The following is an 18,380-nucleotide window of genomic DNA, read 5'->3' as shown; positions in this document are numbered from 1 at the left end:
ATTATAAACAATCACTGCTGAATGTTGATTTTTGATCTCCTAAGGAAGCGTTGTGGTCCGCTTTGACAGACAATTGTGCAATTTTGTAAAACAATGAATACCCAATTTAGTTACTGATCAGACAAGCCTTATTTCAACACAAACTTCAGTAGTCTGAATTTTAACTTTTAATATTTTGAATTCGTCCATCTTAAATGTAGCTCTTATAAAACAGAAGTTTAAACTGTGTGTAACGTTTGTTAAAACAAAATCAATCTACTTTCAAACAGTAGAGCAAATAGACCTGATTATGAGCTTTAAGTAATATAAATTGACGTCAGACATCGAAGTTTGATCTCGACCTTGAACTAATCATATGGATCTTGCGTGTGAAAAGAGTCGCGTATTTGTAAAAAATCTCGCCGTTGTATTTTGGCACATATCAATATTATGCTCAAGGTATAGAGAACTATTTTATAAGTAAAGTCAATATTTTTTCTTAAACGTGTAACTTTAATCTTAATCTCATCAACGTGGTTCTTTTGCGCAACTATATATTATTTTACGTCCTCCATATCAATGTAAAGCTGAGCAGATTAAAATATAGATAAAACACTATAATATTTCACAAACTTTGCAATGAAATGTTCACTGTGATATTCGATATTATTGTTTGCATTATCGTACACTTTCTTGTAAACCTTTCAAGCAAATATTGAGTTTAAAATCATAACTATAACAAGTAGAGTGTGTACTAAGCTACAAACGTTAAACAATTTTAGTACAACAGCATATGGTAGCATATAAATGACCTGTAAAAACAATAAAAAAAAATAACGCATACCACACGTAGGAGCGAAAACGAAATTCTAAATTATCTTCTGTTGTTGTTTGTTTTTGCATTTGAACCGGTCTTGTAAGATTGGCATTTAATCAATACTCAGCCATCGAAAGGCCAGCACATTAATTATTGTTTAAACAATATTTTCAGTAATTAAATGAGGTAGATAAAATAAAAGTACACTCTGGTATATCTAGAATCTATCAACGCTACGTTTATTGAATCGATTGTCTTCAGGCGAAACCTGGTATTTTAATAAAACAAAATTGCAATCAAGAGAAAAAACATTTGATCGATTACCCGGTAATGTGATTTTCTTTCATAGTGCATTACTTTACATTAATGACCGGCCAGGTTGCTGATGTCACGGCTATAAGGGAAGTCGGCAGACCAGGTATGACACATTATTGAAATAACGGAAATATGAAACATATCTCCTGCGTATGTAAATACAATTATAATAATCTTTGTGGTATCGGGCATTCTCCCTAATATTTGAATATAACCTATACTGGACGGAATCACGTGATTCTGCTTAGATATGCAACGCAGATATTGTTCGCTTTAAGCCTCGACAAGCAAACATTTTAATTGCAGTATTTTTTTAAACTTAATTCGTCCTAACGTATACTTTATCAAACGTGGCGTCCCATTCCGTGTGTAATGATATAATACTTTTAATAATATATACTTTTCACACAGTCTGTCCAATGTATTTTGCTTACTGTTTAAATATGCCTCTATATGACCTACTTATTCTTATAGTTTAAATGATACATAAATGTCTATCTTGATAGAATATACATTTGCACATTCAACATAACCCGACCTTGTACTTTGAATACAACCTCCGCGCATATCAGTATGACAAAAATGATAACGCGAGATTTCCCTACTAAACACATTCACTTTTGCACGTTCGCACTAGTGTGCAATATATTTCTAACACCATATCTGAAGAGGATTAGCGGAAAAGACCTCTTTTCAAAGATGCAGTGCGCACAATAGGACGCAAGGTCGACGTGAACAAAACAAGAATCATACTATATAACAATCTTAAATTCTGAACTGTTTTCAGCATCGAAATAATGATCTTTGCATCAGGTTTGGCAAATATCGCAGATTGCAACACCGTCAATTGATAGCGTGTACTGGGCACGCCCGCGCATTTTTTTATAGTGCATATTGGGACACTGACAATAAACCTTTCTGAAAAATACCAAGAACATATTGTGAACACACCTATAAATATTGGAAAAAAATAAAAACAGTAAAAAAGCGTCCCTACTATCACCATGCAAAGGTCCCTTTTTAAATCGAAATCATGATTAAAACCTGGAACACCGCATCGTACTGGCCAAAAGAAAGCAATGAAGTTAAATTCCATGCACACTTAACCAGATTCGCAGATAAAAAACACTGAAAGTACACTAAATAATGTGGATCTGATATTAATGCTCCACAAACATACGACAGCACGTTAGGCAAACGGGAAACCCCCAATATTCTCAAATTGGACCATTAGGATGTTTGTTTGAATTAGACCGCGGTATCATACGATTGTTGAATGTTGATTACTGATGAGTTTGGGCGTCTTCATAAGTCGCGTTCTGGGAAATCTGGGCTTAATGCAGGCCGTACAGGTTAATCAGGGACGACACTTCCGATGTTATGGAAATTTAGTTTAATGAAATTCTCTTTTAAATAAAAATCCAGTCCAGTCTGCAGGTGTCGGCCTTGATTCGTTTGTTCGGACGACACTTTACGCACATTGATTAATCCCAGTTTTCAAAGAACACGGCTCATTTGAATAAGGTGAGATAAAACAGACTGCTAAGAATCCCCTCGCATGACAGTGAACGCAGTAATCGATTGACCACCATCCCCCAGACAAGTTCAACGGAAAGATGATGTCCGTGTAATGGCCCTATTCCACTACGAAAACAAGTCCACGTTTCGCTACAATTTCGCACATTTATTGAATCGGGAAGACTCGTGACAGTCTGCGATTCAGTTACGACAGTGGTACGATTGAGTTACGACAAATCGTGGGGTTCGGTTGAAGTCTTGCGAATAGGACCGCGACTTCACTAAGATGTGTAAGAATCTACTGCGACTGTACTACGAACGATGCAGATCGGTCACGACTAGTATAGGACTTCACCGAACGCACCCATGAATTCGGCGCCAATATCTACTGATATTGATTCTAACAAGGCACGTAACTTGTTTTCTATAGACATAGAAGGAAATAAAGTGTGGGTTATTCTGCAATAAATTATGGGCGGAGCTTAATGTTTCGGAATTAGTTCCGAATAAATAAAGAAAATATTGCAGTTAAATGCACGTGCTTAAATCCCGCTCTTAAAGAAATGTAAAAAATGTAGCATGTATATAAATGTAATGAAACAACAAATTGTATATTTGGTGATAAGTGGCATGACCACGCCTGCTAAGAATTTGTTTGATAAGAAACGTAATTAAGAAAACATTTATAGCATGTCAGCTTTTCAGAAGAATTAACACATGTGACGTCATTTAGTTTCTATGAGTGTTGTTCTCAATGAACGTGACGTAATTTGCAAAATATTTATGAATGAAAACGACGTCAAATGTTTGTACAATTCAATGACGTCACTAAATAGTGAACTTTGTACCAAGTAGGGCGGAGTATTAAAAAATATAGTTCATGTCCAAAAGCTTGAAGCAAATCAATCAGAATCGTGTAAGAATAGTAATAGTTTTTTTTCTATGATGGCTTGTTGTCGAATTACCCACAGTAAGGAGTATAGATTCGTGTTATCAAAGCACTCGTGCTCCGCATGCGTGATTTAATTCCTACGCATCTATACTCCTTACTGTGGGTTAGTCGACAACAAAACATGATAGAAAAATATTATTTCTTTATCATTCTTTACAAAATCGTAACTGTTACGTAACTAAATCGCGAGAATCTTAGTTGGCTCGCAACTCAATCGGGGTGAACTCTTGAGAGTCTTGACAAAGTCGTAAATGATTCGTAGACAGATCACGTGATCAAAGATTCCCCGATTGAGTCACGAATTACCTAAGATTCCATTACGACGCCCAAGAACGCACAACGACAATGTTACGAGTCAACTGCGATTAAATTCAGTCTTGGAGGTCTTGGTCAAATTTTGAACACGTTTAAAAACTGGCCGCGATTTTTTGGGAGCTCACGACTCCCCCGCGACTAGCTACGAATGAGTTAGGACCTTCGCCGATTGAGTTACGAATGTCCACGACCTCTAAATATTGGAAATCGGGATATATCGTGGTGGATCGGGTCGTAGTAGAATACCCATATAAAGTATTCTGTCTTACTGGAATGTGACTGTAACAAAATGCATCATAACATAACATAAGTCATCTGTACTATTTTTATTTTAAAGAAGACTTTTCACAGTTTTTGGCATGTTTTGAAATGAGTCATTAAATGCTTTATATTGATAATGTAAACATTGGATCTTAAAAGCTCCAGTAAAAAATCAAGAATAAAATTTAAAAATAGGAAAAAAAACAGTGACCCCCGGAGTCCTGGAGTAACCAGGAGTAAATACGCATAAGCCCGCTCGGCTATTCTGCCAAGCATATTTGGTTAAAGTATTTTATGCATTATATGAGCAATCTTCGTAGTTTCACAAACTTTAACGACAACAGAACTCTCGAAATTATTCAATCGTTTCGCGTTGCAACGCTTTATAATTTTTAGAGTTTTAAATCGTAAAAAGATGCATATATTGGCTATATTAGACCATGGTAAATGTTCAGTAATACTGTTTCCTCACAAATATCATAACTAAAACGAAAAATTGCAAATCTGAAACAACTTTTTTCAATTTTGTCAATTTACCAAACCAAGAAAAGATCCCTTTAAGACCGCACATTTTAAGTAGTATTTAAATTCAAAATGATATATCAAAAGCATAAACACGTTCATATTAAGATGTTTACAGAGCATCTCATAATTTTTTACCGAATACCTTTTGAACAGTGCGCGACAATACACATTTCAACATTCTTGACTGCGTTTACATCACACTTATGTTTTTTATTGCTTACACTACAATCATGAATATTAAGCAAACGCCAGTACTACCTATATGGTTACCGACCGACAGATCTCATCGGGCATCCACACGAAATGCAGCTCATTTACCCCGTCCATTTTACAATGGTATCGTCTAAATTAATATTTTTCAAAATAGCGGACTTTTAACACGAACACACGTTAAAATCGCACTCATGTACGGTATCATATTAAAAAATATACAAACAATATCTGCGGATCCACACAATGTCATGACCCCACATTCGAGTTTCTTTGAAGCTTTTGTGAAGAACAAATTGGCATTCCATATTTAAATTTAGAATCTCTTAACAGTTTGTTTTTTAACACGCACAATGTTCTGATATAATATGAAACATCGATAATTTTAATCTAGGTACTAATGAAATACAATATGTACAGAAAGTGTGCAATGTTGAGAAGAATTGAAAGAAACATATATTTGGTTAACTGTCGTTTTTTCTCGGAACACGTAGCGCTAGTATTAAACAGACTTAAACATGCGATGTCAAGTTAAAATCTCCGAAAGTAATTAAACCCTCGCTTAGATGCAGACTACATCAAGAGATGGTGGATGAATTAGAATATGAGCCACACTCTGCGAAACCGGTGCTAAATGCATGTACAGTCCGCACAGGATGATCTTGGAAGAGACTTCAATGCTTTGTTTGTTCCCCTAGATAAGTTTGTGTATTATACTAAATCTAGAACAATCAGGGAAACGTCTGTTTATACGTGACAACGGAAAAGTAAAATCAATAAACGGCGAGTGTGGCCCTTGAAAGCGAGTCTTACTTCAGTGCTGACTGATTCATTTACTGGTATGTAATGAGTACAGAACAGAAACAAATTGAGCATAACACTCTATAGCTTGGTACTTAGGTAGCGGCTTGGTCACGTCGACATATTTACGTGTTTGTCTACATGACCAAGCTCGACAGCAACCGTTTGTGCTCAATACACAAGAAAGCATTAATCGAATAAACATATGACCATGTGCTTGTTTCGAAAGTGTCTTTCAGTGAAAATGCCTGACTGCGTGCCATAATATTTAAAACCAACGAAACAATTATGCAGAGTGTATTTTGTAGCTAAAAGGAAATTAAATGGTATCTGAAATATTTATATGCATGCGTATTCTATATGGTACGGAAACACCTGCCTTAGTTGAGACGCTGTGCACAAACGTATGTAAGTTTATTGAGTAATAAACAATCTATAGCATGTAGCTAATAAATAGGTTGATAAAGAAAGAAAATTTCATCAGAACATATTATGTTTTCAATGACACACCATTTTATTATGAGTCAAATTGTAATGAAAAATCATCTTGTCATAAAAAAAAGAATGAAATGACTCAACATCTTGTCATAAGTCAATTTGTAATGACACAACACCATGTAATTCGTAAAGTATGCAATTACGTAACAACTTGTCATGAGTATGTATGCAAGCACACAACATCTTGGCATGAGTGTGCAACGACAAAATAAATGGTCATAAGAAATGACACAACATCATGTTTTGAGTAAAGTATGCAATGGCAAAACATCATGTCATAAGTAAGGTTTGCAATTACACAAAATCTTGTCAAGATTAAAGTTTGCAATGACACATCATCTTGTAATGATTTAAGTATGTTTTGACAGCCCATCTCGTCGTGAGTAAAGTGTGCAATGCAAACTAGTTCATTATTCGACTGTGACGATCTTTTTACTGTGGTTCCGTCCTAAATTTGGTATGCATGATGAAGGTATCGATGAGTGAGAGGACATGGTCCTTGCAGATCAAGAAGCAACTGATATCATCGTTATACGTACCGTTGCTATACAGAACATTACAACCATAACTTAGGGATTGCAAGTGGTTTGCTGTTAGGAAGAATATAGCATCCAACTGAATGTTTTCAAAATACTCGAAGTCTAGAAAGGTATTTGAAATATAAACTTCAAAAGTCCTTTTTCGGAACGTGAATTTCGGTAAAACATCACGAGAATATGTAAAACAATCATAATGATACATTTTTGGTCGATGTTGTTTAATAACAATAAACGCTGTAGTATCCTTATGCAGTGCTTTGGTATTTAAATTGTCAACAACACTTCGAACTAGTTTGACATATTCAGAAAGATGTTGTTGCATGTCCCTGACATGGAGGACAAGTTTGACCTGTTGATTATCACACAAAATCTTCGATAACTCATGAAGACCAAAGTATTCCGAATACCTGTGCACGGCCACAGCCACTTCTCCAGATGGGAGCGTTCCGAAGCGAGGAAACTCCAGGATATGTTTAAATATTGTGCCGTCACAGTGGATAACATATCGGCCATCTTTGTCTTTGTTGATCACGTGACGTACGCTAAACATGGCTGCCAACATTCTGTCGGGGTATTTGGTGAGCGTGGAAAGTGTGGTGGTGAAGTGGGCCCCGCCCACATTTAAATCAACAACACTGGAGATCTAGAGTGAAGCAAAATACGTGTATGCTATCAAACCAATGTTCATATAATCAAGTCAGTGCATTTACGACATAATTCTTGATATTATTTAATAAACACACTAAATGAAAACTAGAAGCCGAGGTCTTAGTTTCATCATCGTAAAATAAATGTTTCCAAATAAATTAACAATTCAGTTTATCTTACAAACAAACTGCTGTATGTTTAAAATGTGAATACCGTATCCGCCATTATTTCCAGAGTAAGGAAGTTTCTGAGGTCTTTTCCGCTAATCCTCTTCAGATATGGTGTTAGAAATATATTGCACACTAGTGCGAACGTGCAAAAGTGAATGTGTTTAGTAGGGAAATCTCGCGTTATCATTTTTGTCATACTGATATGCGCGGAGGTTGTATTCAAAGTACAAGGTCGGGTTATGTTGAATGTGCAAATGTATATTCTATCAAGATAGACAGTTATGTATCATTTAAACTATAAGAATAAGTAGGTCATATAGAGGAATTTAAACAGTAAGCAAAATACATGGGACAGACTGTGTGAAAAGTATATATTATTAAAAGTATTATATCATTACACACGGAATGGGACGCCACGTTTGATAAAGTATACGTTAGGACGAATTAAGTTTAAAAAAATACTGCAATTAAAATGTTTGCTTGTCGAGGCTTAAAGCGAACAATATCTGCGTTGCATATCTAAGCAGAATCACGTGATTCCGTCCAGTCTAGGTTATATTCAAATATTAGGGAGAATGCCCGACACCACAATGATTATTATAATTGTATTTACATACGCAGGAGATATGTTTCATATTTCCGTTATTCCAATAATGTGTCATACCTGGTCTGCCGCTTCCCTTATTGCCGTGACATCAGCAACCTGGCCGGTCATTAATGTAAAGTAATGCACTATGAAAGAAAATCACATTACCGGGTAATCGATCAAATGTTTTTTCTCTGATTGCATTTTTGTTTTATTAAAATACCAGGTTTCGCCTGAAGACAATCGATTCAATAAACGTAGCGTTGATAGATTCTAGATATACCAGAGTGTACTTTTATTTTATCTACCTCATTTAATTACTGAAAATATTGTTCAAACAATAATTAATGTGCTGGCCTTTCGAGGGCTGAGTATTGATTAAATGCCAATCTTACAAGACCGGTTCAAATGCAAAAACAAACAACAACCGAAGATAATTTAGAATTTCGTTTTCGCTCCTACGTGTGGTATGCGTTATTTTTTTTATATTGTTTTTACAGGTCATTTATATGCTACCATATGCTGTTGTACTAAAATTGTTTAACGTTTGTAGCTTAGTACACACTCTACTAGTTATAGTTATGATTTTAAACTCAATATTTGCTTGAAAGGTTTACAAGAAAGTGTACGATAATGCAAACAATAATCTCGAATATCACAGTGAACATTTCATTGCAAAGTTTGTGAAATATTATAGTGTTTTATCTATATTTTAATCTGCTCAGCTTTACATTGATATGGAGGACGTAAAATAATGTATAGTTGCGCAAAAGAACCACGTTGATGAGATTAAGATTAAAGTTACACGTTTAAGAAAAAATATTGACTTTACTTATAAAATAGTTCTCTATACCTTGAGCATAATATTGATATGTGCCAAAATACAACGGCGAGATTTTTTACAAATACGCGACTCTTTTCACTTGCAAGATCCATATGATTAGTTCAAGGTCGAGATCAAACTTCGATGTCTGACGTCAATTTATATTACTTAAAGCTCATAATCAGGTCTATTTGCTCTACTGTTTGAAAGTAGATTGATTTTGTTTTAATAAACGTTACACACAGTTTAAACTTCTGTTTTATAAGAGCCATGTGGCTACATTTAAGATGGACGAATTCAAAATATTAAAAGTTAAAATTCAGACGAGTTAATGGATATTAAACAGCGAATCAATCGGCTCAATCAATTAAATTAAGTGTCACTAAACACAACATTATACCACAGCATACTTAATGCACACGTATAATTCCATTATACTAAAGCTACGACATGTGCATGTGAAAGACGAAATTTTAATAGACGACGACGCGTGTACGTGATAGACGTACTTGTTATAGAGAACGACATGTGCTTTTGATAGACCTACTAGTTAATAGAGGACGACATGTGATTTTGATAGACCTACTAGTTATTAGAGGACGACATTTGCACGTAATAAACGTACTTATTATAGACGACAACAAGTGATAGATATACTTTTTATAGTCGACGAAATGCGTCCATGATATACCTACTTGTTATAGACGACGTCACGTTAAAGACGTGCTTGTCATAGAAGACACGCGATAGACATACTTGTTATAGAGAATGACATGTGCACGTGATAACGCACTTAATATAGGGGACGACACGTGCGTTTGATGAACGTACTTGTTAAAAACGACGATGCGTTTACGTTATAGACGTTCGTTTTATAGAGGACGACGTGAGCACGTGGTGACAAACTTGTCAAAGACGAGAACACGAAATATATTGTTATTATTATAGATAAGGAAATGTACTCGTGATGGCGTTCTTGTTATACAGGATAAGGTCAGGCCTACACACTATGAAGGTGATGTTGACGTACTTGTGGGGTGCCCAGCGTAGCTTCCGGTCTCGCCAGCATTGAGACAGCAGTTCGTCGTGATTATTTGATTCTTCTCTTCCTTGTAGAGGAAAACAGTTAAAGAGCAACAAATAAATGATTATGCACCCACGATATGTATCATAATGCAAACAATAAATGATAATGCACACATAAAAACTATCAAAAGACAAACAATCAATGACGACCGAAAACAGATTATTTCTACACACTCAAACGTCGTCGTTTCACACACTTAAGCGTGAACTACAAATAAACAATATGACAATAACAGAGGAGACAGTTTATTAAGACTTTTTAAGTTCGTCCGATTTAATTGCTGTCATTTTTGCATTGTTTTCATAATTTGTATTTCTATAATTTAGATGTTTTTATGTTTTATCGTAATCATTAATTTATCGTGGTATGATCTAAAATCGTGCGTTTTCTCCGAGAAATCAACCAGCCCGGTAATTACCTCCATCGTTCCTCCAATACAAATCGCGCTATTTGTAAAGCACTATCAAATTCGTGAATCATAATTCATCTAATTAACAATAGCTGTTACTGATTGATCGCTTTCTTTCTTTTCTATCTTGCCTGTCGATTTATCGCTAGATATGAGACACCGAGACCAGCCGTAAGCGCACTTTATTGACGGATACAGTGACCTCTTTTCAAAGATGCAGTGCGCACAATAGGACGCAAGGTCGACGTGAACAAAACAAGAATCATACTATATAACAATCTTAAATTCTGAACTGTTTTCAGCATCGAAATAATGATCTTTGCATCAGGTTTGGCAAATATCGCAGATTGCAACACCGTCAATTGATAGCGTGTACTGGGCACGCCCGCGCATTTTTTATAGTGCATATTGGGACACTGACAATAAACCTTTCTGAAAAATACCAAGAACATATTGTGAACACACCTATAAATATTGGAAAAAATAAAAACAGTAAAAAAGCGTCCCTACTATCACCATGCAAAGGTCCCTTTTTAAATCGAAATCATGATTAAAACCTGGAACACCGCATCGTACTGGCCAAAAGAAAGCAATGAAGTTAAATTCCATGCACACTTAACCAGATTCGCAGATAAAAAACACTGAAAGTACACTAAATAATGTGGATCTGATATTAATGCTCCACAAACATACGACAGCACGTTAGGCAAACGGGAAACCCCCAATATTCTCAAATTGGACCATTAGGATGTTTGTTTGAATTAGACCGCGGTATCATACGATTGTTGAATGTTGATTACTGATGAGTTTGGGCGTCTTCATAAGTCGCGTTCTGGGAAATCTGGGCTTAATGCAGGCCGTACAGGTTAATCAGGGACGACACTTCCGATGTTATGGAAATTTAGTTTAATGAAATTCTCTTTTAAATAAAAATCCAGTCCAGTCTGCAGGTGTCGGCCTTGATTCGTTTGTTCGGACGACACTTTACGCACATTGATTAATCCCAGTTTTCAAAGAACACGGCTCATTTGAATAAGGTGAGATAAAACAGACTGCTAAGAATCCCCTCGCATGACAGTGAACGCAGTAATCGATTGACCACCATCCCCCAGACAAGTTCAACGGAAAGATGATGTCCGTGTAATGGCCCTATTCCACTACGAAAACAAGTCCACGTTTCGCTACAATTTCGCACATTTATTGAATCGGGAAGACTCGTGACAGTCTGCGATTCAGTTACGACAGTGGTACGATTGAGTTACGACAAATCGTGGGGTTCGGTTGAAGTCTTGCGAATAGGACCGCGACTTCACTACGATGTGTAAGAATCTACTGCGACTGTACTACGAACGATGCAGATCGGTCACGACTAGTATAGGACTTCACCGAACGCACCCATGAATTCGGCGCCAATATCTACTGATATTGATTCTAACAAGGCACGTAACTTGTTTTCTATAGACATAGAAGGAAATAAAGTGTGGGTTATTCTGCAATAAATTATGGGCGGAGCTTAATGTTTCGGAATTAGTTCCGAATAAATAAAGAAAATATTGCAGTTAAATGCACGTGCTTAAATCCCGCTCTTAAAGAAATGTAAAAAATGTAGCATGTATATAAATGTAATGAAACAACAAATTGTATATTTGGTGATAAGTGGCATGACCACGCCTGCTAAGAATTTGTTTGATAAGAAACGTAATTAAGAAAACATTTATAGCATGTCAGCTTTTCAGAAGAATTAACACATGTGACGTCATTTAGTTTCTATGAGTGTTGTTCTCAATGAACGTGACGTAATTTGCAAAATATTTATGAATGAAAACGACGTCAAATGTTTGTACAATTCAATGACGTCACTAAATAGTGAACTTTGTACCAAGTAGGGCGGAGTATTAAAAAATATAGTTCATGTCCAAAAGCTTGAAGCAAATCAATCAGAATCGTGTAAGAATAGTAATAGTTTTTTTCTATGATGGCTTGTTGTCGAATTACCCACAGTAAGGAGTATAGATTCGTGTTATCAAAGCACTCGTGCTCCGCATGCGTGATTTAATTCCTACGCATCTATACTCCTTACTGTGGGTTAGTCGACAACAAAACATGATAGAAAAATATTATTTCTTTATCATTCTTTACAAAATCGTAACTGTTACGTAACTAAATCGCGAGAATCTTAGTTGGCTCGCAACTCAATCGGGGTGAACTCTTGAGAGTCTTGACAAAGTCGTAAATGATTCGTAGACAGATCACGTGATCAAAGATTCCCCGATTGAGTCACGAATTACCTAAGATTCCATTACGACGCCCAAGAACGCACAACGACAATGTTACGAGTCAACTGCGATTAAATTCAGTCTTGGAGGTCTTGGTCAAATTTTGAACACGTTTAAAAACTGGCCGCGATTTTTTGGGAGCTCACGACTCCCCCGCGACTAGCTACGAATGAGTTAGGACCTTCGCCGATTGAGTTACGAATGTCCACGACCTCTAAATATTGGAAATCGGGATATATCGTGGTGGATCGGGTCGTAGTAGAATACCCATATAAAGTATTCTGTCTTACTGGAATGTGACTGTAACAAAATGCATCATAACATAACATAAGTCATCTGTACTATTTTTATTTTAAAGAAGACTTTTCACAGTTTTTGGCATGTTTTGAAATGAGTCATTAAATGCTTTATATTGATAATGTAAACATTGGATCTTAAAAGCTCCAGTAAAAAATCAAGAATAAAATTTAAAAATAGGAAAAAAAACAGTGACCCCCGGAGTCCTGGAGTAACCAGGAGTAAATACGCATAAGCCCGCTCGGCTATTCTGCCAAGCATATTTGGTTAAAGTATTTTATGCATTATATGAGCAATCTTCGTAGTTTCACAAACTTTAACGACAACAGAACTCTCGAAATTATTCAATCGCTTCGCGTTGCAACGCTTTATAATTTTTAGAGTTTTAAATCGTAAAAAGATGCATATATTGGCTATATTAGACCATGGTAAATGTTCAGTAATACTGTTTCCTCACAAATATCATAACTAAAACGAAAAATTGCAAATCTGAAACAACTTTTTTCAATTTTGTCAATTTACCAAACCAAGAAAAGATCCCTTTAAGACCGCACATTTTAAGTAGTATTTAAATTCAAAATGATATATCAAAAGCATAAACACGTTCATATTAAGATGTTTACAGAGCATCTCATAATTTTTTACCGAATACCTTTTGAACAGTGCGCGACAATACACATTTCAACATTCTTGACTGCGTTTACATCACACTTATGTTTTTTATTGCTTACACTACAATCATGAATATTAAGCAAACGCCAGTACTACCTATATGGTTACCGACCGACAGATCTCATCGGGCATCCACACGAAATGCAGCTCATTTACCCCGTCCATTTTACAATGGTATCGTCTAAATTAATATTTTTCAAAATAGCGGACTTTTAACACGAACACACGTTAAAATCGCACTCATGTACGGTATCATATTAAAAAATATACAAACAATATCTGCGGATCCACACAATGTCATGACCCCACATTCGAGTTTCTTTGAAGCTTTTGTGAAGAACAAATTGGCATTCCATATTTAAATTTAGAATCTCTTAACAGTTTGTTTTTTAACACGCACAATGTTCTGATATAATATGAAACATCGATAATTTTAATCTAGGTACTAATGAAATCCAATATGTACAGAAAGTGTGCAATGTTGAGAAGAATTGAAAGAAACATATATTTGGTTAACTGTCGTTTTTTCTCGGAACACGTAGCGCTAGTATTAAACAGACTTAAACATGCGATGTCAAGTTAAAATCTCCGAAAGTAATTAAACCCTCGCTTAGATGCAGACTACATCAAGAGATGGTGGATGAATTAGAATATGAGCCACACTCTGCGAAACCGGTGCTAAATGCATGTACAGTCCGCACAGGATGATCTTGGAAGAGACTTCAATGCTTTGTTTGTTCCCCTAGATAAGTTTGTGTATTATACTAAATCTAGAACAATCAGGGAAACGTCTGTTTATACGTGACAACGGAAAAGTAAAATCAATAAACGGCGAGTGTGGCCCTTGAAAGCGAGTCTTACTTCAGTGCTGACTGATTCATTTACTGGTATGTAATGAGTACAGAACAGAAACAAATTGAGCATAACACTCTATAGCTTGGTACTTAGGTAGCGGCTTGGTCACGTCGACATATTTACGTGTTTGTCTACATGACCAAGCTCGACAGCAACCGTTTGTGCTCAATACACAAGAAAGCATTAATCGAATAAACATATGACCATGTGCTTGTTTCGAAAGTGTCTTTCAGTGAAAATGCCTGACTGCGTGCCATAATATTTAAAACCAACGAAACAATTATGCAGAGTGTATTTTGTAGCTAAAAGGAAATTAAATGGTATCTGAAATATTTATATGCATGCGTATTCTATATGGTACGGAAACACCTGCCTTAGTTGAGACGCTGTGCACAAACGTATGTAAGTTTATTGAGTAATAAACAATCTATAGCATGTAGCTAATAAATAGGTTGATAAAGAAAGAAAATTTCATCAGAACATATTATGTTTTCAATGACACACCATTTTATTATGAGTCAAATTGTAATGAAAAATCATCTTGTCATAAAAAAAAGAATGAAATGACTCAACATCTTGTCATAAGTCAATTTGTAATGACACAACACCATGTAATTCGTAAAGTATGCAATTACGTAACAACTTGTCATGAGTATGTATGCAAGCACACAACATCTTGGCATGAGTGTGCAACGACAAAATAAATGGTCATAAGAAATGACACAACATCATGTTTTGAGTAAAGTATGCAATGGCAAAACATCATGTCATAAGTAAGGTTTGCAATTACACAAAATCTTGTCAAGATTAAAGTTTGCAATGACACATCATCTTGTAATGATTTAAGTATGTTTTGACAGCCCATCTCGTCGTGAGTAAAGTGTGCAATGCAAACTAGTTCATTATTCGACTGTGACGATCTTTTTACTGTGGTTCCGTCCTAAATTTGGTATGCATGATGAAGGTATCGATGAGTGAGAGGACATGGTCCTTGCAGATCAAGAAGCAACTGATATCATCGTTATACGTACCGTTGCTATACAGAACATTACAACCATAACTTAGGGATTGCAAGTGGTTTGCTGTTAGGAAGAATATAGCATCCAACTGAATGTTTTCAAAATACTCGAAGTCTAGAAAGGTATTTGAAATATAAACTTCAAAAGTCCTTTTTCGGAACGTGAATTTCGGTAAAACATCACGAGAATATGTAAAACAATCATAATGATACATTTTTGGTCGATGTTGTTTAATAACAATAAACGCTGTAGTATCCTTATGCAGTGCTTTGGTATTTAAATTGTCAACAACACTTCGAACTAGTTTGACATATTCAGAAAGATGTTGTTGCATGTCCCTGACATGGAGGACAAGTTTGACCTGTTGATTATCACACAAAATCTTCGATAACTCATGAAGACCAAAGTATTCCGAATACCTGTGCACGGCCACAGCCACTTCTCCAGATGGGAGCGTTCCGAAGCGAGGAAACTCCAGGATATGTTTAAATATTGTGCCGTCACAGTGGATAACATATCGGCCATCTTTGTCTTTGTTGATCACGTGACGTACGCTAAACATGGCTGCAAACATTCTGTCGGGGTATTTGGTGAGCGTGGAAAGTGTGGTGGTGAAGTGGGCCCCGCCCACATTTAAATCAACAACACTGGAGATCTAGAGTGAAGCAAAATACGTGTATGCTATCAAACCAATGTTCATATAATCAAGTCAGTGCATTTACGACATAATTCTTGATATTATTTTAATAAACACACTAAATGAAAACTAGAAGCCGAGGTCTTAGTTTCATCATCGTAAAATAAATGTTTCCAAATAAATTAACAATTCAGTTTATCTTACAAACAAACTGCTGTATGTTTAAAATGTGAATACCGTATCCGCCATTATTTCCAGAGTAAGGAAGTTTCTGAGGTCTTTTCCGCTAATCCTCTTCAGATATGGTGTTAGAAATATATTGCACACTAGTGCGAACGTGCAAAAGTGAATGTGTTTAGTAGGGAAATCTCGCGTTATCATTTTTGTCATACTGATATGCGCGGAGGTTGTATTCAAAGTACAAGGTCGGGTTATGTTGAATGTGCAAATGTATATTCTATCAAGATAGACAGTTATGTATCATTTAAACTATAAGAATAAGTAGGTCATATAGAGGAATTTAAACAGTAAGCAAAATACATGGGACAGACTGTGTGAAAAGTATATATTATTAAAAGTATTATATCATTACACACGGAATGGGACGCCACGTTTGATAAAGTATACGTTAGGACGAATTAAGTTTAAAAAAATACTGCAATTAAAATGTTTGCTTGTCGAGGCTTAAAGCGAACAATATCTGCGTTGCATATCTAAGCAGAATCACGTGATTCCGTCCAGTCTAGGTTATATTCAAATATTAGGGAGAATGCCCGACACCACAATGATTATTATAATTGTATTTACATACGCAGGAGATATGTTTCATATTTCCGTTATTCCAATAATGTGTCATACCTGGTCTGCCGCTTCCCTTATTGCCGTGACATCAGCAACCTGGCCGGTCATTAATGTAAAGTAATGCACTATGAAAGAAAATCACATTACCGGGTAATCGATCAAATGTTTTTTCTCTGATTGCATTTTTGTTTTATTAAAATACCAGGTTTCGCCTGAAGACAATCGATTCAATAAACGTAGCGTTGATAGATTCTAGATATACCAGAGTGTACTTTTATTTTATCTACCTCATTTAATTACTGAAAATATTGTTCAAACAATAATTAATGTGCTGGCCTTTCGAGGGCTGAGTATTGATTAAATGCCAATCTTACAAGACCGGTTCAAATGCAAAAACAAACAACAACCGAAGATAATTTAGAATTTCGTTTTCGCTCCTACGTGTGGTATGCGTTATTTTTTTTATATTGTTTTTACAGGTCATTTATATGCTACCATATGCTGTTGTACTAAAATTGTTTAACGTTTGTAGCTTAGTACACACTCTACTAGTTATAGTTATGATTTTAAACTCAATATTTGCTTGAAAGGTTTACAAGAAAGTGTACGATAATGCAAACAATAATCTCGAATATCACAGTGAACATTTCATTGCAAAGTTTGTGAAATATTATAGTGTTTTATCTATATTTTAATCTGCTCAGCTTTACATTGATATGGAGGACGTAAAATAATGTATAGTTGCGCAAAAGAACCACGTTGATGAGATTAAGATTAAAGTTACACGTTTAAGAAAAAATATTGACTTTACTTATAAAATAGTTCTCTATACCTTGAGCATAATATTGATATGTGCCAAAATACAACGGCGAGATTTTTTACAAATACGCGACTCTTTTCACTTGCAAGATCCATATGATTAGTTCAAGGTCGAGATCAAACTTCGATGTCTGACGTCAATTTATATTACTTAAAGCTCATAATCAGGTCTATTTGCTCTACTGTTTGAAAGTAGATTGATTTTGTTTTAATAAACGTTACACACAGTTTAAACTTCTGTTTTATAAGAGCCATGTGGCTACATTTAAGATGGACGAATTCAAAATATTAAAAGTTAAAATTCAGACTACTGAAGTTTGTGTTGAAATAAGGCTTGTCTGATCAGTAACTAAATTGGGTATTCATTGTTTTACAAAATTGCACAATTGTCTGTCAAAGCGGACCACAACGCTTCCTTAGGAGATCAAAAATCAACATTCAGCAGTGATTGTTTATAATGCATGTTTGATCAAAGCGGTACGTTGTGATTTGTATTTATGTCAGCGAGAGTTTGAGTCTGAAACTTTCACAACAAAACATTTAATGTCTAT

At 35.5% G+C, this 18,380-nt stretch overlaps 1 protein-coding gene across 2 annotated transcripts; it reads right to left on the bottom strand.

The window, feature by feature from the left end:
- Nucleotides 1–5,977: 5,977 nt before the first annotated feature.
- Nucleotides 5,978–16,559, bottom strand: LOC127848325 (BTB/POZ domain-containing protein KCTD18-like). 2 transcript variants are annotated; one of them, XM_052380712.1, is made up of 2 exons: nucleotides 16,447–16,559; nucleotides 5,978–7,373 (listed from the first exon to the last, which is right to left on the bottom strand). In XM_052380712.1, the coding sequence occupies exons 1-2, from the start codon at nucleotides 16,456–16,458 to the stop codon at nucleotides 6,624–6,626; spliced, it is 762 nt and encodes a 253-aa protein (XP_052236672.1). In that variant the 5' UTR covers nucleotides 16,459–16,559; the 3' UTR covers nucleotides 5,978–6,623. The 2 variants fall into 2 exon arrangements, with proteins under 2 accessions (XP_052236672.1, XP_052236670.1); XM_052380710.1 differs by lacking the exon at nucleotides 16,447–16,559 and adding an exon at nucleotides 7,592–7,704.
- Between the last annotated feature and the right edge of the window lie 1,821 nt (nucleotides 16,560–18,380).

This window comes from Dreissena polymorpha, chromosome 10 (genome assembly GCF_020536995.1).
Source record: "Dreissena polymorpha isolate Duluth1 chromosome 10, UMN_Dpol_1.0, whole genome shotgun sequence".
NCBI classification, from domain to species: Eukaryota; Metazoa; Mollusca; class Bivalvia; order Myida; family Dreissenidae; genus Dreissena; species Dreissena polymorpha.
This window is presented reverse-complemented; position numbering and strand designations above follow the sequence as displayed.